General features: G+C 46.5%; 1 protein-coding gene and 1 long non-coding RNA gene across 10 annotated transcripts in view; one reads left to right on the forward strand and one right to left on the reverse strand.

The window, feature by feature from the left end:
• Window positions 1–22,636, reverse strand: part of ABLIM3 (actin binding LIM protein family member 3) — a 246,405-nt gene that overhangs the window by 67,333 nt on the left and 156,436 nt on the right. For all 9 annotated transcript variants that reach the window (XM_056574789.1, XM_056574787.1, XM_056574788.1 and 6 more), the window contains exon 4: window positions 16,742–16,854. In XM_056574789.1, the coding sequence (XP_056430764.1) occupies window positions 16,742–16,854 (113 nt within the window). The remainder of the gene's footprint in view (window positions 1–16,741; window positions 16,855–22,636) is intronic.
• The window catches only part of LOC130369465 (uncharacterized), a 63,790-nt gene that overhangs the window by 34,653 nt on the left and 6,501 nt on the right, over window positions 1–22,636 (forward strand). The window lies entirely within an intron of this gene.

The following is a 22,636-nucleotide window of genomic DNA, read 5'->3' on the forward strand; positions in this document are numbered from 1 at the left end:
GGGCTCTGGTGAAAACCAGTAGTGACTTAGAACCGATCCTCTAGCACGGTCCACGCCAATCCCTCTCTGGCACAGAGGATCCACCACCTGCCAGCCGGCATCGTGACAGTAGATCCGGCCATGGATCCCGCTGAAGTTCCTCTGCCAGTTGTCGCTGACCTCACCACGGTGGTCGCCCAGCAGTCACAACAGATTGCGCAACAAGGCCAACAGCTGTCTCAACTGACTGTTATGCTACAACAGTTACTACCACAGCTCCAGCAATCATCTCCTCCGCCAGCTCCTGTACCTCCTCCGCAGCGAGTGGCCGCTTCTGGAATACGACTATCCTTGCCGGATAAATTTGATGGGGACTCTAAGTTTTGCCGTGGCTTTCTTTCCCAATGTTCATTACACTTGGAGATGATGTCGGACCAGTTCCCCACTGAAAGGTCTAAGGTGGCTTTCGTAGTCAGCCTGCTGTCTGGAAAAGCCCTGGCTTGGGCCACACCGCTCTGGGACCGCAATGACCCCGTCACTGCCTCTGTACACTCCTTCTTCTCGGAAATTCGAAGTGTCTTTGAGGAACCTGCCCGAGCCTCTTCTGCTGAGACTGCCCTGTTGAACCTGGTCCAGGGTAATTCTTCCGTTGGCGAGTATGCCGTACAGTTCCGTACCCTTGCTTCAGAATTATCCTGGAATAATGAGGCACTCTGCGCGACCTTTAAAAAAGGCCTATCCAGCAACATTAAAGATGTTCTGGCCGCACGAGAAATCCCTGCTAACCTACATGAACTCATCCATCTTGCCACTCGCATTGACATGCGTTTTTCCGAACGGCGTCAGGAGCTCCGCCAGGATATGGACTCTGTTCGCACGAGGCGTTTCTTCTCCCCGGCTCCTCTCTCCTCTGGTCCCCTGCAATCTGTTCCTGTGCCTCCCGCCGTGGAGGCTATGCAGGTCGACCGGTCTCGCCTGACACCCCAAGAGAGGACACGACGCCGCATGGAGAATCTCTGCCTGTACTGTGCTAGTACCGAACACTTCCTGAAGGATTGTCCTATCCGTCCTCCCCGCCTGGAAAGACGTCCGCTGACTCCGCACAAAAGTGAGACAGTCCTTGATGTCTACTCTGCTTCTCCACGTCTTACTGTACCTGTGCGGATGTCTGCCTCTGCCTTCTCCTTCTCTGCTGTGGCCTTCTTGGACTCTGGATCTGCAGGAAATTTTATCTTAGCCTCTCTCGTCAACAGGTTCAACATCCCGGTGACCAGTCTCGCCAGACCCCTCTACATCAATTGTGTAAACAATGAAAGATTGGACTGTACTATACGTTTCCGCACGGAGCCCCTTCTAATGTGCATCGGATCTCATCACGAGAGGATTGAACTGTTGGTCCTCCCCAATTGCACTTCTGAAATCCTTCTTGGACTTCCCTGGCTTCAGCTCCATTCCCCAATCCTGGATTGGTCCACTGGGGAGATCAAGAGTTGGGGGCCCTCTTGTTCCAAGGACTGCTTAAAACCGGTTCCCAGTAAACCTTGCCGTGTCCCTGTGCTTCCTCATGTAACCGGTCTCCCTAAGGCCTATATGGACTTTGCGGACGTTTTTTGCAAAAAACAAGCTGAGACTCTACCTCCTCACAGGCCTTATGATTGTCCCATTGACCTCCTCCCGGGCACTACTCCACCCCGGGGCAGAATCTATCCTCTGTCCGTCCCAGAGACTCTTGCCATGTCTGAATACGTCCAAGAAAATTTAAAAAAGGGCTTTATCCGTAAATCCTCCTCTCCTGCCGGAGCCGGATTTTTCTTTGTGTCCAAAAAAGATGGCTCTCTACGTCCTTGCATTGACTACCGCGGTCTTAATAAAATCACGGTTAAGAACCGCTACCCCCTACCCCTCATCTCTGAACTCTTTGATCGTCTCCAAGGTGCCCATATTTTTACCAAACTGGACTTAAGAGGTGCTTATAATCTCATCCGCATCAGAGAGGGGGATGAATGGAAAACGGCATTTAACACCAGAGATGGACACTTTGAGTATCTGGTCATGCCCTTTGGTCTATGCAACGCCCCTGCCGTCTTCCAAGACTTTGTTAATGAAATTTTTCGTGATCTCCTATACTCCTGTGTTGTTGTATATCTGGACGATATCCTGATTTTTTCTGCCAATCTTGAAGAACACCGCCAGCATGTCCGTATGGTTCTTCAGAGACTTCGTGATAATCAACTCTATGCCAAAATAGAGAAATGTCTGTTTGAATGCCAATCTCTTCCTTTTCTAGGATACTTGGTCTCTGGCCAGGGACTACAAATGGACCCAGATAAACTCTCTGCCGTCTTAGATTGGCCACGCCCCTCCGGACTCCGTGCCATCCAACGTTTTTTGGGGTTCGCCAATTATTACAGGCAATTTATTCCACATTTTTCTACCATTGTGGCTCCTATTGTGGCTTTAACAAAAAAAAATGCCGATCCCAAGTCTTGGCCTCCTCAAGCGGAAGACGCCTTTAAACGACTCAAGTCTGCCTTTTCTTCGGCTCCCGTGCTCTCCAGACCTGACCCATCTAAACCCTTCCTATTGGAGGTTGATGCCTCCTCAGTGGGAGCTGGAGCTGTCCTTCTACAAAAAAACTCTTCCGGGCATGCTGTTACTTGTGGTTTTTTTTCCAGGACCTTCTCTCCGGCGGAGAGGAACTACTCCATCGGGGATCGAGAGCTTCTAGCCATTAAATTAGCACTTGAGGAATGGAGGCATCTGCTGGAGGGATCAAGATTTCCAGTTATTATTTACACCGATCACAAGAACCTCTCCTACCTCCAGTCTGCCCAACGGCTGAATCCTCGTCAGGCCAGGTGGTCTCTGTTCTTTGCCCGATTTAATTTTGAAATTCACTTTCGGCCTGCTGATAAGAACATTAGGGCCGATGCTCTCTCTCGTTCCTCAGATGCCTCTGAAATTGAACTCTCTCCTCAACACATCATTCCTCCTGACTGCCTGATTTCCACTTCTCCAGCCTCCATCAGGCAAACTCCTCCAGGAAAGACCTTTGTTTCTCCACGCCAACGCCTTGGGATCCTCAAATGGGGTCACTCCTCCCATCTCGCAGGTCATGCGGGCATCAAGAAATCTGTGCAACTCATCTCTCGCTTCTATTGGTGGCCGACTCTAGAGACTGATGTGGTGGACTTTGTGCGAGCCTGCACTATCTGTGCCCGGGATAAGACTCCTCGCCAGAAGCCCGCTGGTTTTCTTCATCCTCTACCTGTCCCCGAACAACCTTGGTCTCTGATTGGTATGGATTTTATTACTGACTTACCCCCATCCCATGGCAACACTGTTATTTGGGTGGTCGTTGATCGATTCTCCAAAATGGCACATTTCATCCCTCTTCCTGGTCTTCCTTCAGCGCCTCAGTTGGCTAAACAATTTTTTGTACACATTTTTCGTCTTCACGGGTTGCCTACACAGATCGTCTCGGATAGAGGCGTCCAATTTGTGTCTAAATTCTGGAGGGCTCTCTGTAAACAACTCAAGATTAAATTAAATTTTTCTTCTGCATACCATCCTCAATCCAATGGACAAGTAGAGAGAATTAACCAGATCTTGGGTGACTATTTACGACATTTTGTTTCCTCCCGCCAGGATGACTGGGCAGATCTTCTACCTTGGGCCGAATTCTCGTATAATTTCAGAATCTCTGAATCTTCCTCCAAATCTCCGTTTTTCGTGGTGTACGGCCGTCACCCTCTTCCCCCCCTCCCTACCCCCTTGCCCTCTGGTCTGCCCGCTGTGGATGAAATTTCTCGTGATCTTTCCACCATATGGAAAGAGACCCAAAATTCTCTCTTACAGGCTTCTTCTCGCATGAAGAGATTCGCAGATAAGAAAAGAAGAGCTCCTCCCATTTTTTCCCCTGGAGACAAGGTATGGCTCTCCGCTAAATATGTCCGTTTCCGTGTCCCGAGCTATAAGTTGGGACCACGCTATCTTGGTCCTTTTAAAGTTTTGTGTCAAATTAATCCTGTCTCTTACAAACTTCTTCTTCCTCCTTCTCTTCGTATCCCTAATGCCTTTCACGTCTCTCTTCTTAAACCTCTCATCCTCAACCGTTTTTCTCCTAAATCTGTTCCTCCCACTCCTGTTTCCGGCTCCTCGGACATCTTCTCTGTCAAAGAGATTTTGGCCTCTAAAAAGGTCAGGGGAAGAACTTTTTTTTTTAGTGGATTGGGAGGGTTGTGGTCCAGAAGAGAGGTCCTGGGAACCTGAGGACAATATCCTGGACAAAAGTCTGATCCTCAGGTTCTCAGGCCCCAAGAAGAGGGGGAGACCCAAGGGGGGGGGTACTGTTACGCCGAGCGCTCCGGGTCCCCGCTCCTCCCCGGAGCGCTCGCTACACTTCCCTCACTGCAGCGCCCCGGTCGGTTCCACGGACCCGGGGCGCTGCGTTACCACCTCCGGCCGGGATGCGATTCGCGATGCGGGTAGCGCCCGCTCGCGATGCGCACCCCGGCTCCCGTACCTTACTCGCTCCCCGTCAGTTCTGTCCCGGCGCGCGCGGCCCCGCTCCCTAGGGCGCGCGCGCGCCGGGTCTTTGCGATTTAAAGGGCCACTGCACCGCTGATTGGTGCAGTGGTTCCAATTAGTGTTTACACCTGTGCACTTCCCTATATCACCTCACTTCCCCTTCACTCCCTCGCCGGATCTTGTTGCCCTAGTGCCAGTGAAAGCGTTCCTTGTGTGTTCCTTGCCTGTGATTCCAGACCTTCTGCCGTTGCCCCTGACTACGATCCTTGCTGCCTGCCCCGACCTTCTGCTACGTCCGACCTTGCTTCTGTCTACTCCCTTGTACCGCGCCTATCTTCAGCAGCCAGAGAGGTTGAGCCGTTGCTAGGGGATACGACCTGGTCACTACCGCCGCAGCAAGACCATCCCGCTTTGCGGCGGGCTCTGGTGAAAACCAGTAGTGACTTAGAACCGATCCTCTAGCACGGTCCACGCCAATCCCTCTCTGGCACAGAGGATCCACCACCTGCCAGCCGGCATCGTGACACTCACATTCTTTTGTCTTTTCTCCGTGAGTTTTGTGAGCAGGAAAATGTATGATATATATATATACACACAGTGGGGCAAAAAGTATTTAGTCAGCCACCAATTATGCAAGTTCTCCCACTTAGAAAGGTGAGAGAGGCCTGTAATTTTCATCATAGGTATACCTCAATTATGAGAGACATAATGCAAAAAAAATTTCATAAAATGACTGTCTAATTTTTTAAGAATTTATTTGCAAATTATGGTGGAAAATATGTATTTGGTCAATAACAAAAAATCTCATTACTTTGTTATATACCCTTTGTTGGCAATACATGTATAGAAAGTGAACAGAAAAGAAAAAGAGGCGCTCTCTAAGTAGTACCGTAGTTGCCAAATAGTGCTGTCAGGTACACGGTGAGATTGTACACTCACCTTTTAGTGTTGTGCTGCAGGCACAACACTGTGAAGCGCATAGATGAGTCTATACACTCAAGTAGAATCCTTGTGGCAGCCGTGCGTCCTGGTCCCGGTCATCGACAATGGCAGTCTGGCGGATCAAAGGTATAGAGAGGTGTGCAGTGTGGATCACTGTAATCAGTCCCCGGAGCGTGTTCGCTCCGGGTCTGATTACATACGACCACAGGGCAGGCGGCATGTGATGTCACGCCTGCGCCCCCGTGTGACGTCACGCTCCGCCCCTCAATGCAAGCCTATGGGAGGGGGCGTGACAGCTATCACGCCCCTTCCCGTAGGCTTGCATTGAGGGGCGGAGCGTGACGTCACACGGGGGCGCAGGCGTGACGTCACACGCCGCCTGCCCTGTGGTCGTATGTAATCAGACCCGGAGTGAACATGTCTAAGCTCCGGAGTACCCCTTTAAAGAAGAAGTTACAGGTCTGTGAGAGCCAGAAATCTTGTAGGTGACCAAATACTTATTTTCCACCATAATTTGCAAATAAATTCTTTAAAAATAAGACAATGGGATTTTAGGGATTTTTTTTCTCATTACGTCTCTCATAGTTGAGGTATACCTATGATGAAAATTACAGGCTTCTCTCATCTTTTTAAGTGGGAGAACTTGCACAATTGGTGGCTGATTAAATACTTCTTTGCCCCACTGTAAACACATATATATATATATATATATATATATATATATATATATATATTTATATATGCATATCCTACTATAGCAATACAACTGTGGTAACCTATTTTATGCCATGTGACTAATATGACCAAAAACCAGATGACAGCTGATCATAGCTTTTTCTGTACATAACATTGCCCTTGATTTATTAATGTGGAGTGTAGTGTTATGTTTTTTTTTATTTCCCGACAGGTATTTTTCCATGTTATTTAATAATTTGGGGCTTTTCCCTACGTTTTGCCTTGTTTACAACTGCTCTAAGCTGTTTGATTCTCCAGAGCTCAAAGTAAAAAATTTTTGCCTTTTTTTTTGTCTTTTTGAATTTCTCTGTCTTGGAGTCTGCTCAGACACTAGTTTTTATGTCTGAGCAGTTTCTGTACTATTCTTCCCAGGGTTGGAAGAGTTAATTCTCTCACCCTATTGCAGCTCGGTTGTGGCTTTAAAACCAGAGCTCTCTTGGAACTCTGGTGCTGGTGATTAGTGCTATTCTGACCATGTCTGGTTTATCTTGCGCCTTGCATCTTGTGATATATCTGAGTTTTAACCACAGTTAATTGTCTTATTTATGATAGATTTTAGTCTGCCTGGTTTTTAGTAAATCTGTCGGTTTTTAAGATTATGTATGTCCGTTCTGCTTTAACCTTGTTATTTTAGTCTGTGTTCACACTGTGAATCTTGCTTGTACCCGTGCTCTATATTTAGTATTCCTGTTAAGACTCCTGATCCGTATTCTTCCATGTTTTGGAGTTTGGTTTTGTATTATTGCTGTTTGGTATCCTGACCTGTATTTCTCCATGTTTGGAGTTTGATTTTGTATTATTCCTGTTTGGTATCCTGACCTTTATTCCTCCTTGTTTTGGAGTTTGGTTTTGTAATATTCCTGTTTGCTCAGTCCAGTGAACACAGTGAACTGTGTTCTATGTTTCCTGACCTGTTTAGTGTTTTACATTCATTTTATAGGTTCATCCACTGCATCTTCTGGTTTTTGCCGTATACATATTCCATATATAGTCTTGTTCATTTATTCATATCTGCAGTTTATCTTGTTTCTGGTTTCTGAACTGTATGTTAGTAAGTTATATCTTGCCCTGTTTGTATATTTATATCCTGTCTGGTATATCTGGTTGTTTGGTTGTTTTCCCGTTATGTCTCTGACCTGTACCCAACTATGTTCAGTATTATTTGTGTACCTTTTCGCCCAATGCACTTTAGCGCAGGAAGGGACCGGAACAGTGGTTGTCGATCTGCCGTTTAGGGGAGATGGGCAAGTAGGCAGGGAGAGTGTTTCTAGGGACAGCTTAAGGCTCACTCTCCCTGTCCACCCCGTCAGTCATGACAACCACATTTTATGTGGGAACATTAGTACATTTTTCGGGATTTTTCGGGATTTTATAACTGAGTAAAACAGACAGTTGGTTGGGTTTTTTGGATTTTTTTTGGTTACAAAATCTAGCCCAAAAAATGTGCCACCTAATTTGGGTGCTTATCCTTAGTAAATAACCCTAATTGTGTTCACACATAATTTTTCACCCATTCTTTTGCATGAAAAAAAAGGACCATGATGTGGGCATTTAACAGTAAAATGGACGGCTAACATATGGCTGATTATTGAGTTCAGTTTTGACACAAATTTGACGCACATTTTTATGTGCCACAATTAAAAAAATTTTTTGAAGATCCATGATAAATTTCCACGACACTGGTGGGACCTAGGTCAGGTGCCAATGACAGCTAGATGGTATTTAAACGTGTAGGTGGGATCTATATTCACCTCCTGATTGTCACGATGCCGGCTGGCAGGTAGTGGATCCTCTGTGCCGGAGAGGGATTGGCGTGAACCGTGCTAGTGGATCGGTTCTAAGTCACTACTGGTTTTCACCAGAGCCCGCCGCAAAGCGGGATGGTCTTGCTGCGGCGGTAGTGACCAGGTCGTATCCACTAGCAACGGCTCACCTCTCTGGCTGCTGAAGATAGGCGCGGTACAAGGGAGTAGACAGAAGCAAGGTCGGACGTAGCAGAAGGTCGGGGCAGGCAGCAAGGATCGTAGTCAGGGGCAACGGCAGGAGGTCTGGAACACAGGCTAGGAACACACAAGGAAACGCTTTCACTGGCACAATGGCAACAAGATCCGGCAAGGAAGTGCAAGGGAAGTGAGGTGATATAGGGAAGTGCACAGGTGATCAGACTAATTGGAACCACTGCGCCAATCAGCGGCGCAGTGGCCCTTTAAATCGCAAAGACCCGGCGCGCGCGCGCCCTAAGGAGCGGGGCCGCGCGCGCCGGGACAGGACCGACGGAGAGCGAGTCAGGTACGGGAGCCGGGGTGCGCATCGCGAGCGGGCGCTACCCGCATCGCGAATCGCATCCCGGCTGGAGGCAGTATCGCAGCGCCCCGGGTCAGTGGATCTGACCGGAGCGCTGCAGTGAGGAGAGTGTAGCGAGCGCTCCGGGGAGGAGCGGGGACCCGGAGCGCTCGGCGTAACAGTACCCCCCCCCTTGGGTCTCCCCCTCTTCTTAGAACCTGAGAACCTGAGGAGCAGACTTTTGTCTAGGATATTGTCCTCAGGTTCCCAGGATCTCTCTTCTGGACCACAACCCTCCCAATCCACTAAAAAAAAGGTTTTCCCTCTGACCTTTTTTGATGCCAGAATCTCTTTGACGGAGAAGATGTCCGAGGAGCCGGAAACAGGAGTGGGAGGAACAGATTTGGGAGAGAAACGGTTGATGATGAGTGGTTTAAGAAGAGAAACGTGAAAGGCATTAGGAATACGAAGAGAAGGAGGAAGAAGAAGTTTGTAAGAGACAGGATTAATCTGGCACAAAATTTTGAAAGGACCAAGATAGCGTGGTCCCAACTTGTAGCTAGGGACACGGAAGCGGACATATTTAGCGGAGAGCCATACCTTGTCTCCAGGGGAAAAAATGGGAGGAGCTCTTCTTTTCTTATCCGCGAACTTCTTCATGCGTGATGAAGCCTGTAAGAGAGAATTTTGGGTCTCTCTCCATATGATGGAAAGGTCACGAGAAATTTCATCCACAGCGGGCAGACCAGAGGGCAAGGGGGTAGGGAGGGGGGGAAGAGGGTGACGGCCGTACACCACGAAAAATGGGGATTTGGAGGAAGATTCAGAGACTCTGAAGTTATACGAGAATTCGGCCCATGGAAGGAGATCTGCCCAGTCATCCTGGCGGGAGGAAACAAAATGTCGTAAATAATCACCCAAGACCTGGTTAATTCTTTCTACTTGTCCATTGGATTGGGGATGATATGCAGAAGAAAAATTTAATTTAATCTTGAGTTGTTTACAGAGAGCCCTCCAGAATTTAGACACGAATTGGACGCCTCTATCCGAGACGATCTGCGTAGGCAACCCGTGAAGACGAAAAATGTGTACAAAAAATTGTTTAGCCAACTGAGGCGCTGAAGGAAGACCAGGAAGAGGGATGAAATGTGCCATTTTGGAGAATCGATCAACGACCACCCAAATAACAGTGTTGCCACGGGAAGGGGGTAAATCAGTAATAAAATCCATACCAATCAGAGACCAAGGCTGTTCGGGGACAGGCAGGGGATGAAGAAAACCAGCGGGCTTCTGGCGAGGAGTCTTATCCCGGGCACAGATAGTGCAGGCTCGCACAAAGTCCACAACATCCGTCTCCAGAGTCGGCCACCAATAGAAGCGGGAGATGAGTTGCACAGATTTCTTGATGCCCACATGACCTGCGAGATGGGAGGAGTGACCCCATTTGAGGATTCCGAGGCGTTGGCGTGGAGAAACAAAGGTCTTTCCTGGAGGAGTTTGCCTGATGGAGGCTGGAGAAGTGGAAATCAGGCAGTCAGGAGGAATGATGTGTTGCGGAGAGAGTTTCACTTCCGAAGCATCCGAGGAACGAGAGAGAGCATCGGCCCTAATGTTCTTATCGGCAGGCCGAAAGTGAATTTCAAAATTAAATCGGGCAAAGAACAGAGACCACCGGGCCTGGCGAGGATTCAGCCGTTGGGCAGACTGGAGGTAGGAGAGGTTCTTGTGATCGGTGTAAATAATAACTGGAAATCTTGATCCCTCCAGCAGATGTCTCCATTCCTCAAGTGCTAATTTGATGGCTAGAAGCTCTCGATCCCCGATGGAGTAGTTCCTCTCCGCCGGAGAGAAGGTCCTAGAAAAAAAACCACAAGTGACAGCATGCCCGGAAGAATTTTTTTGTAGAAGAACAGCTCCAGCTCCCACTGAGGAGGCATCAACCTCCAATAGGAAGGGTTTGGAAGGGTCAGGTCTGGAGAGCACGGGAGCCGAAGAAAAGGCAGACTTGAGTCGTTTAAAGGCGTCTTCCGCTTGAGGAGGCCAAGACTTGGGATCGGCATTTTTTTTGGTTAAAGCCACGATAGGGGCCACAACGGTAGAAAAATGTGGAATAAATTGCCTGTAATAATTGGCGAACCCCAAAAAGCGTTGGATAGCACGGAGTCCGGAGGGGCGTGGCCAATCTAAGACGGCCGAGAGTTTGTCTGGATCCATTTGTAGTCCCTGGCCAGAGACCAAGTATCCTAGAAAAGGAAGAGATTGGCATTCAAACAGACATTTCTCAATTTTGGCATAGAGTTGATTGTCACGAAGTCTCTGAAGAACCATACGGACATGCTGGCGGTGTTCTTCTAGATTGGCAGAAAAAATCAGGATATCGTCCAGATATACAACAACACAGGAGTATAAAAGATCACGAAAAATTTCATTAACAAAGTCTTGGAAGACGGCAGGGGCGTTGCACAGGCCAAAGGGCATGACCAGATACTCAAAGTGTCCATCTCTGGTGTTAAATGCCGTTTTCCATTCATCCCCCTCTCTGATGCGGATGAGATTATAAGCACCTCTTAAGTCCAGTTTAGTAAAGATGTGGGCACCTTGGAGGCGATCAAAGAGTTCAGAGATGAGGGGTAGGGGGTAGCGGTTCTTAACCGTGATTTTATTAAGACCGCGGTAGTCAATGCAAGGACGTAGGGAACCATCTTTTTTGGACACAAAGAAAAATCCGGCTCCGGCAGGAGAGGAGGATTTACGGATAAAGCCCTTTTTCAAATTTTCCTGGACGTATTCAGACATGGCAAGAGTCTCTGGGGCGGACAGAGGATAAATTCTGCCCCGGGGTGGAGTAGTGCCCGGGAGGAGGTCGATAGGACAATCATAAGGCCTGTGAGGAGGTAGAGTCTCAGCTTGTTTTTTGCAAAAAACATCCGCAAAGTCCATATAGGCCTTAGGAAGACCGGTTACTGGAGGAACCACAGAGTCACGGCAAGGGTTACTGGGAACCGGTTTTAGACAGTCCTTGGAACAAGAGGGCCCCCAACTCTTGATCTCCCCAGTGGACCAATCCAGGGTTGGGGAATGAAGTTGAAGCCAGGGAAGTCCAAGGAGAATTTCAGAAGTGCAATTGGGGAGGACCAAAAGTTCAATCCTCTCGTGATGAGATCCGATGCTCATTAGAAGGGGCTCCGTGCGGAAACGTATGGTACAGTCCAATCTTTCATTGTTTACACAATTGATGTAAAGGGGTCTGGCGAGACTGGTCACTGGGATGTTGAACCTGTTGACGAGAGAGGCCAAAATAAAATTTCCTGCAGATCCAGAGTCCAAGAAGGCCATAGTAGAGAAGGAGAAGGCAGAGGCAGACATCCGCACAGGCACAGTAAGACGTGGAGAAGCAGAGTAGACATCAAGGACTGTCTCACCTTTGTGCGGAGTCAGCGTACGTCTTTCCAGGCGGGGAGGACGGATAGGACAATCCCTCAGGAAGTGTTCGGTACTAGCACAGTACAGGCAGAGGTTCTCCATGCGGCGTCGTGTCCTCTCTTGAGGTGTCAGGCGAGACCGGTCGACCTGCATAGCCTCCACGGCGGGAGGCACAGGAACGGATTGCAGGGGACCAGAGGAGAGAGGAGCCGAGGAGAAGAAACGCCTCGTGCGAACAGAGTCCATATCTTGGCGGAGCTCCTGACGCCTTTCGGAAAAACGCATGTCAATGCGAGTGGCTAGGTGAATGAGTTCATGTAGATTAGCAGGGATTTCTCGTGCGGCCAGAACATCTTTAATGTTGCTGGATAGGCCTTTTTTAAAGGTCGCGCAGAGGGCCTCATTATTCCAGGATAATTCTGAAGCAAGAGTACGGAATTGTACGGCATACTCGCCAACGGAAGAATTACCCTGGACCAGGTTCAACAGGGCAGTCTCAGCAGAAGAGGCTCGGGCAGGTTCCTCAAAGACACTTCGGATTTCCGAGAAGAAGGAGTGTACAGAGGCAGTGACGGGGTCATTGCGGTCCCAGAGCGGTGTGGCCCAAGACAGGGCTTTTCCAGACAGAAGGCTGACTACGAAAGCCACCTTAGACCTTTCAGTGGGAAACTGGTCCGACATCATCTCCAGATGCAGGGAACATTGGGAAAGAAAGCCACGGCAAAACTTAGAGTCCCCATCAAATTTATCCGGCAAGGATAGGCGTAGACCAGGAGCGGCCCCTCGCTGCGGAGGAGGTGCAGGAGCTGGCGGAGGAGATGACTGCTGAAGCTGTGGTAGTAACTGCTGTAGCATACCGGTCAGTTGAGACAGCTGTTGGCCTTGTTGCGCTATCTGTTGTGACTGCTGGGCGACCACCGTGGTGAGGTCAGCGACAACTGGCAGAGGAACTTCAGCGGGATCCATGGCCGGATCTACTGTCACGATGCCGGCTGGCAGGTAGTGGATCCTCTGTGCCGGAGAGGGATTGGCGTGAACCGTGCTAGTGGATCGGTTCTAAGTCACTACTGGTTTTCACCAGAGCCCGCCGCAAAGCGGGATGGTCTTGCTGCGGCGGTAGTGACCAGGTCGTATCCACTAGCAACGGCTCACCTCTCTGGCTGCTGAAGATAGGCGCGGTACAAGGGAGTAGACAGAAGCAAGGTCGGACGTAGCAGAAGGTCGGGGCAGGCAGCAAGGATCGTAGTCAGGGGCAACGGCAGGAGGTCTGGAACACAGGCTAGGAACACACAAGGAAACGCTTTCACTGGCACAATGGCAACAAGATCCGGCAAGGAAGTGCAAGGGAAGTGAGGTGATATAGGGAAGTGCACAGGTGATCAGACTAATTGGAACCACTGCGCCAATCAGCGGCGCAGTGGCCCTTTAAATCGCAAAGACCCGGCGCGCGCGCGCCCTAAGGAGCGGGGCCGCGCGCGCCGGGACAGGACCGACGGAGAGCGAGTCAGGTACGGGAGCCGGGGTGCGCATCGCGAGCGGGCGCTACCCGCATCGCGAATCGCATCCCGGCTGGAGGCAGTATCGCAGCGCCCCGGGTCAGTGGATCTGACCGGAGCGCTGCAGTGAGGAGAGTGTAGCGAGCGCTCCGGGGAGGAGCGGGGACCCGGAGCGCTCGGCGTAACACTGATGAAGATAACAAATGTAAATCGGGGTGCTTGGAGGGGTCTCCACACAGTTTATAAGCATGTCAACTTCAGGTAATGCTCTTTGTGGGCTTTAGTCTTATTTTGTTAGTTAATATATGGCACTTTTTTCATTATAATGGGCCATGTGCAATTACATACAAGTGGGTTGTTTCCCAATGGAAATGCTGTAAATGCAAAATTACTTAGGCTGGTGTACTTTTGAATACTAACATCTAGAGACCTACTGTAGGGTTCTTGTATGGAGTCAAATGGTATTGGTCTTGTGTGATTTATCACCATCTTAATAGTGGGTTGTATGTTCTATATATTGTGATTTACTAGCTATGTCATCTATCTATCTACAATCCCAGGAGAATAGCAAAGTAGAAATATCAAATAGCATGTGGGTTCAGGCAGATATAGGAAACTTGGTCGCAGGTCCACCACTAGATCGTGCAGAGATGATCACAGAACACAATTGTTAAGTGCATCAAACTAAAAATTTGTTTAAAAAAAAACTGTTTCCAATAGCAATGTTTCAACTGACTGAATTTGGTTTGAGCAAAGTTATCACATTTAAAGAGGAGCTTCGATGGAAAAAAAAATGTTTTCAAATCAACTGGTGCCAGAAAGTTAAACAGATTTGTAAATTACTTCCCTTTAAAAATCTTAACCCTTCCAGTACTTATCAGCTGCTGTATGCTACAGATATACTACAGAGAAATGTGTGTTATTTCCAGTCTGATCACAGTGCTCTCTGCTGACACCTCTGTCCATGTCAGGAACTGTCCAGGGCAGGAGGTTTTCTGTGGGGATATGCTTCTAATCTGGACAGTTCCTGACACAGACAGAGGTGTCAGCAGAGAGCACTGTTGTCAGACAGAAAAGAACTAGACAATTTTCTCTGCAGAATACAGCAGCTGATAAGTACTGAAAGGATTCAGATTTTTAAATAGAAGTGATTTAGAGATCTGTTTAACCTTCTGGCACCAGTTGATTTGAAAATATTTGTTTTCCACATGTTTCCACCGGAGTTCCCCTTTAAATAGTAAATCAGAGTGCATAGCCTAAGCCCCCCCCCCAAATAAGCAAATGGAACAATGTATTTTTAGCGTATGCATTGACAGAGACCCTTTATTTACACCTGGGACTGGTGTATTTTGTCCAGACCCCTGTGTTATTTATTCTTTCTGTATATGGGATCTTAATTGTCTGTGTGACTTTAATAGAGATGGATTTTATTACAAGAATCCGCGATGTTTGCAGCCTTTTATTTTCTACCCCTTCTTTTTCTATTCTTTGCAGTGTTAAGAATTACTCTACTTTAAGCCGGTACCCAAAGAAGGTAGAGTCATCCTGATTTATTATTGTATTGATCTGTAAGGCTGAAAAGACTTCGCACTCTAAAGACTCTCACCACAATAACTTCTCTTGATCAGTATCTGTAGTCTTTTGATGGCTCCCATTACTGCGTGTAGCTTAAATAGAGTTTTCTTTATAAATGTGCTCAGACCTGTGCTGAGTATCTACAAGTAAATCACATTGTGGCCACTAGAACACTGGGTATAAAAACCCTACCAAGAAAAGGCCAAAGTAAAAAGGTATTAAATGGCATCCATAAGAAAAAGCCTGCATTTTATTCTCCATGATTTAATTCTCAAAAAAGTGTAAAATTCTAATAGATCTTATCATATAAAACATTAGAGCGGACCTGTCAGCAGGTTTTTGGTGTATAAGCTCCACTTTAATATTGAATTATGTGTAAATAGGTATTGTATATAAGCACATTATTACTTGCCTTAATGTGTAAGAGCCAGGTAGCATCATTGTATCCCTGGCTGCCGTTCCCTTCCTACATGTGGTAAAGGTGGCACTAGGTGTAAGGTGGCTGCTGTCCATGGTCCTGATTACTTTCAAGTCCATTCCAGCCTAAGGCTCTTTTCACACCATGTTTTTGGACATCCAGTACAGTTTCATTTTTTCTATTTGCTGGAGCCAGCCAAAAAAACATGCAAAATGGACACATTTTTGGATAGACCCAGCTTTAAAAATATGTATCTATCCCATCAGATTTGCATTTTTTTTTTTTAACAAATCCATATTTTATTTGCTGTAGGAAACCAAACAAATGTAGAAGAAAAGTATGTGTATCCGTGAAATTGACTCAAAAAGCAGGCACAATTTGACATCATCCAACACTATCTGTTGCTGTACACATAGAAATGTAAGGTGCATGGAAAGCAATGCATTTTTTTGCTGGACTGCATAGCTGCTGTTGAACTGCTTAAAGGGGTACTCCACTGCTCAGCATTTGGAACAAACTGTTCCGAACACTGGAGCCAGCGCTGGAGCTCGTGACGTCATAGCCACACACCCTCATGATGTCATGACCCGCCCCCTCAACACAAGTCTATGGGAGGGGGCATGACAGAAGTCACGACCCCTCCCATAGACATACATTGAGGGGGCGGGGCTTGATGTCATGAGGAGTGGGGCTATGGCGTCACAAGCTCCCGACACCTGCTCAAAGCATTCGGAACATTTTGTTATAAAACGTTCAGCAGCGGAGTACCCCTTTAAAGGTATATCCTGAAAACCCACAGCTCTCATGATATCACACAGCATGGCCCCAAATACCAGGAATTGTTCAGGTTGGACAGACTTATCTAGACTGTGGGTCCTTATTGATGGTCCTGACAATGGAAATACACTTTATATGATTCATTACGCTTCAGCCACTTAAGGCTATGGCAACAATTTGGACCATCTACTTTGTAAACATTTGGCTATTGCAGCTTGTATATATATGTTACAATGCAAGCTGCTCAATGCCATTTTGTCCTGTTTCCATCAGACAGGTCTCTGATGGCTCTGTCTGTTGCCAGACACTCCTTCGCCTCTTCTGAATGTTAATCTCTTTAATTTTCTTATGTGTATTTCATCTTTTATTTCAGCTTAGATGATGGTTCAGAAGAGGTAAGAGATGGGCTACAGACTGAATGTCAGAGATATGTCTGATGGAATGAGAACAGAATGGCACTGAGCAGCTAGCATTGTATATACATGCATGAAATTTTTTTTATTTCTAAAAGTGCATACAATGAGTGCCTACATACAAACACACTACAACATTACAATATCCCTTATTAGAGTGAAATACTCACGGCTTGGTCCATGGATCTTAATGGGCTTGTCACTTACTAAAGACTGGGAACAAGTCTGGCAAACACAGTCTTTACCCCTGAAGGTCACCTTGTCTCCAATAGGGAAAGGTTTCCTGTAAGACAAAAATATATATTAAATATCCAATATAATACATTACAAGTCATTTGTTATGTGTGCAAAACTATTCTACTAAAGATGTATTGCTACTTCTGAAGATGAGACTAGTCAGGAGGTGGTCTCTGGAGCATTATTTACAGGCACCCTGATATTTTCATTATGCTCTTCGGAATCCTCGTTGAAAATGTGGATCTGTTAGTGATCTTTAGATTATTTCACTTGCAGCTTTTGCCATCATTGTCCAAATAAATAACCCATTACTTCTTCCACCTCAAGAAGTAATGGCATATCACTAGGGTATATCATGACTCCATGAAGGGTAGGAGACAATTTCTGTGACCTCTCTCGGGACTAGAAGGAAGGGGCAGAAGTCCTGTTTGCAATGTCCAGTATCTCTGCTAAACTGCAAATCAATGCCGTTCAAGTCAATGGGACACCAGTGGTTAGAAATGGTCCCATCCAGAACTAGGTTTGAATATGACTAAAGACTATAGCTACATGGAGGTTATACATTCTCTCCATGTCTGTCTGGGCTTCTTCCTGCTACTCCAGTTTTCTGCTATACTTAAAATTACACGGTTAAAAAAAAATAGTTTTGCATGAAAACTGTCTCTATGTGTTTGATATAGAAAAAATAGATTATAGCCATACTTGTGATCGTCTCTGTATTGAGCTGCTAGAGCTCAATAATGGAGCTTTGCTGCATTTTTCTGTAAATCACCACTTCTGTCCATTGCTGTGCAGGGAAATGCAGCCCAACCCTATCATTTTTTATCGTTACCCAAATAATGACTCTAACGCCAAGTTACAGAACAACGACAGCTTTACTGAGTCAGACAGATGTGACAGTCTATACAGCTTGGCTAGGTCCACGGAGATGACCAGTGACTTCAGAGACCTTAGGGCTTTCTGGGACCTGGACAATTTGGGTGCAGGCCACGCTGACTTGAGACAGGATGACTTGGACTGACTTGACTATGACAGACTATGACTGACTTCACCCCTTCTGTAGCTTACCAGGCTTTGACTTGACCTGTGGGGCAATGGACTTGAAAATCTGTGGCTGCTCGACTGACTTTAGGCCTCCTCTGGTCTCCAGACACACACCTAAGACTTGACCTCACTGCAACTCAGCTAAGCAGGAAGAGCCAAGAGCATAAGAGAGAGAGCAGAGGCTTCACCCAAGGCTTATATGGGGGAGACTAGGTGGAGTCCCATAGGTCACCCTTAGGTCACTGATACCTCACTGGGTTACAATCACATGAAAACAGGTTAATCACATGTCAACTGTACATAAAGGGGTACTCCGGTGCTTACACATCTTATCCCCTATCCAAAGGATAGGGGATAAGATGCCTGATCGCGGGAGTCCCGCAGCTGGGGACCCCCGGGATCATGCACGGCGCACCCAGTTTGTAATCAGTCCCCGGAGAGTGTTCGCTCCGGGTCTGATTACCGGCGACCGCAGGGAAGGCGGCGTGTGACGTCACGCCTCTGCCCCCGTGTGACTTCACGCTCCGCCCCTCAATGCAAGCCTCAATGCAAGTGACAGCTTGCATTGAGGGGCGGAGCGTGACATCACACGGGGGCGGAGGCGTGACGTTACACGCCGCCGGCCCTGCGGTCGCCGGTAATCAGACCCGGAGCGAACACGCTCCGGGGACTGATTACAAACGGGGTGACCTGTGCATGATCCCGGGCATCCCCAGCTGCGGGACTCCCGCGATCAGGCATCTTATCCCCTATCCTTTGGATAGGGGATAAGATGTGTAAGCACCGGAGTACCCCTTTAAAGGCATAACACGTTTTATATACAATACACAGCATAACATATGCATAGAAGCACCGGAACAAGGGGAACAGGTGCAGGGGGCCCAGGGGACACTATATGGAGGTTGCCTGACAGGGCAGCTAGGGTACAAGGGTGCAACTCCTGTACTGGGCCACCACATAAAAATCCCTTTTTTCACTGCATTTCACATAAGAACAGTGCAATGTTGATATCGGATGTCAGTATGCCTGGTCAAAGAATGGTACATGGCATATTTAGACTTAACACTACCTAATATGAATTTTACTAATATGAACATAAGATCCCTGGAAACTGTACAGATTCTGACACTTTATGCAGAATGTGCTGCGTAGACTGTATTTTATGCAAAAATCTGGCAAAATTAACTAATATATATATATATGGGATGGGTGGGATGGTCCAAACTATTTGGCCGCCAAATTGTGAGCTAAGTACCTTACTTTTTCATTTTTTGCACTATAGCTGTATAGCATTTCATATTTTATCTGTATCTTTGTGCCAGCAGTGTGCTACTGTATTCTCCTGTTTATATATATATATATATATATATATATATATATATTCCTTATATTATATATATTGAATTGGGTTACACATTTCAAATTGATGGTTAACAGTTTTTTGTATGTAAGATCAGTTTTTATTGACTTTCATGGCATGGCACTCTTCTCCCTGAATATTTATTTACATAATAGGACAGTGTTTCCTAACCAGTGTGTCTCCAGCTGTTGCAAAACTACAACTCCCAGCATGCCCAGACAGCCTTTGGCTGTCCGGGCATGCTGGGAATTGTAGTTTCGCAACAGCTGGAGGCACACTGGTGGGGAAATACTGTAATAGGATATTAGATTGAAATAACATACACATACAGTACATAATAGAGGATTACCCTTCACCTAGGGATCAGCAGCAATGCCAAGTCTTCCACTGAACATCATCCTCACAACTGTAACTGGAAACTAATGTAAATTTCTACCCAAAAAAAAAAAAATTCTAACAAGAAATCCTTACGGTTAAACAACTAGGTTTTGCAAGAGGCTTGTAGGGGGTTGCAGAAAGCTTTCATGTTTTAGTGCAGGTTCTCTGGAGTATCTAGGACAACCCAGGGGGTCTTGACAGCTGAACGGTGTTCCATGGATGTTATCGGGGTTTCATTTCTTTTATGAGAGTTGAATGTATGCACAGCTGTTCCGCAGAGATGCTTAAAATAGACAGAGCGCAGCTGCATTCCCAGCCTCACCCAATTCTGTCTTTCAGAACTTGCTGCTCCCAAGTCATGTGAAAAGGACTTTGTGAACTGCTGAGCTACAAATTACAATATATTAGACGCCTCTATGCACACAGGCAAGCAATGACTAGACTGCATGTATCTGTCTCCACTACATGTCTTTTTCCCCAGCAAACCATTAATGGACTTTGGAGAGCAGTCAGTAGGGCGACAGTATGTGCATCTGTCTACTGCTATACTTATATGTATATGTAATGGGTCCAAGAACTCTGTAGCCTCTGAGCTCATCTTCCAATCACTGTCTAGGAGCTGGCACGACTTCAGAGACAGCTGCCAGTTATTTCTCTCAGAATGTGTCAACGGATCTCAAGAAAGCTCGGCATCCTGCAAATGATAGACATCATAAACTAGTGCCAGAGCAGTTTTTGGTCTATCAAATCTATTTTACAAGCTATATGCCAAGTGGGTATAAAATGTAGCAAACACTGGCCCTCATTTACTATTGTAAACCCAACATGTTTTGTCCGGTTATGCGCCAGAATCTGTCGCATTGCCAGAATCTGTCGCATTGCGCAGGAAATTCTGTCTGCGCCAGATTTTGCACCAGAATTGAAAAAAAAAACCTGACTAAGGGTGCTTTCACACCACGTTTTGTACTTACGGTTCCCAAATACGGTTGGGAGGAGGGGGCGGGGCTTAATCGCGGGGCCCGCACTCAGCCGTATTCGGGAACCGTATTTAATGCATGTCTATGAGCCGACCAGAGTGAACCGGTCTCCAAAAAGGGGCGTGTTCTCAACATTTTCACAAAAAAACAACATAGCTACTAAGGTTTCCCCAGAAAATTGTGGTGGATTTAAGCTGAGGAAAACCCTACAGATCAGAGCATGTGCTAAAAAAAAGCTAAGTGTAGGGAAAGTGGAAAATGTAGGGAAACCTTAGTAAATACTGTGACCCCCCAACCTACGATGGCCCCGACATACGATAATTTCAACATGCGATGGCCTCTCAGAGGCCATCGCATGTTGAAGACAGTGAAGGAGGAAGAAATCGGAAGCTGAGATTGCGCTGTTGCAGAAAGGTTCAAAGATACTGGTGGAAGTCTTAATTTCTTTTATTCTATTCACACAATGCGTTTCTGGATATTAATAATCCTTTCTTCAGGCGTGATACAAGACACAGAATGCAGGAGATATATATAAGGGAAGTGACGTATCGCACCTGGATAACACCACGCCCACAATTCTCACACAGGTAAACATAATGAAAATTATTAATACTACATATAATCACTAAATAATAATAGATACATTATATTCCACAATAGATAATAAACCTATCCAATAACAGAAAGGATTATTTTACATAAAAAATGCAGTAATGCACAAATGCATAAAAAACACATTAATCCATAAAAACACACAATAAAACCTACATTAAAAGGCCGTTTTTTCTATACACTCATTTAACCCCTCGGGCCACATAGTATTAAATCTAAAAATCCAATACGATTCTCGGTTAATTAACTGTTGATACCGATTAGGATTATTAGCAGTCGATATTATCAGGGTGACTTAAGGTGATATGTCTCGAGACATATCACCTTAAGTCACCCTGATAATATCGACTGTCTGTCAGCTTCTATAATTGAGCAAATTCCTGCTAATAATCCTAATCGGTATCAACAGTTAATTAACCGAGAATCGTATTGGATTTTTAGATTTAATACTATGTGGCCTGAGGGGTTAAATGAGTGTATAGAAAAAACGGCCTTTTAATGTAGGTTTTATTGTGTGTTTTTATGGATTAATGTGTTTTTTATGCATTTGTGCATTACTGCATTTTTTATGTAAAATAATCCTTTCTGTTATTGGATAGGTTTATTATCTATTGTGGAATATAATGTATCTAATATTATTTAGTGATTATATGTAGTATTAATAATATTCATTATGTTTACCTGTGTGAGAATTGTTGGCGTGGTGTTATCCAGGTGCGATACTTCACTTCCCTTATATATATCTCCTGCATTCTGTGTCTTGTATCACGCCTGAAGAAAGGATTATTAATATCCAGAAACGCATTGTGTGAATAGAATAAAAGAAATTAAGACTTCCACCAGTATCTTTGAACCTTTCTGGAACAGCGCAATCTCAGCTTCCGATTTCTTCCTCCTTCACTGTCTCTCACACGCCGGTGGATCCAGCGTGGGAAGCCGCAGCAGTTGTTACATTAAGCCCACATCAGCGTTGTGCCTGGAATATGCACAACTCGACCAGGTGAGTGCATTCCTCACTCACCCACATAATCCTACCTGGTCTGGAAGATCGCACACAGAAGCGCTCTGTTGTCTTTTTGTCTTATCGCATGTTGAAGGCAGCATCAACATTTTGTATGTCGGGGCCATCACATAAACGGCTATCCAGCAGCGCAGACTTCTTCAGCTGCCGCCGGATAGCCGTTTACGGTGCCCCGTGTGCTCCGGTGATGGTCTCCTACCTGTCCTCGGGGCTCCAGAGCATCCTCTTTGGGATCCCCTCCATCACCGCGCACGCCATCCCATCATCCAATAGGAGCGGCGTGCATAGTGAAATGATGACGGCGACGTGAGAGCGACGTACCCGGGCAGCAGAGACGTTCTGGAGTGGCGGGGACACCACGGGGACACGGCGACAGCGATGGACAGCGACATCCAGGGCAGCGGTGACCAGCAGTGACGGTCCGGAGCGGCGGGGA

The sequence above is a fragment of the Hyla sarda genome, chromosome 4 (genome assembly GCF_029499605.1).
Source record: "Hyla sarda isolate aHylSar1 chromosome 4, aHylSar1.hap1, whole genome shotgun sequence".
Lineage (NCBI taxonomy): Eukaryota > Metazoa > Chordata > Amphibia > Anura > Hylidae > Hyla > Hyla sarda.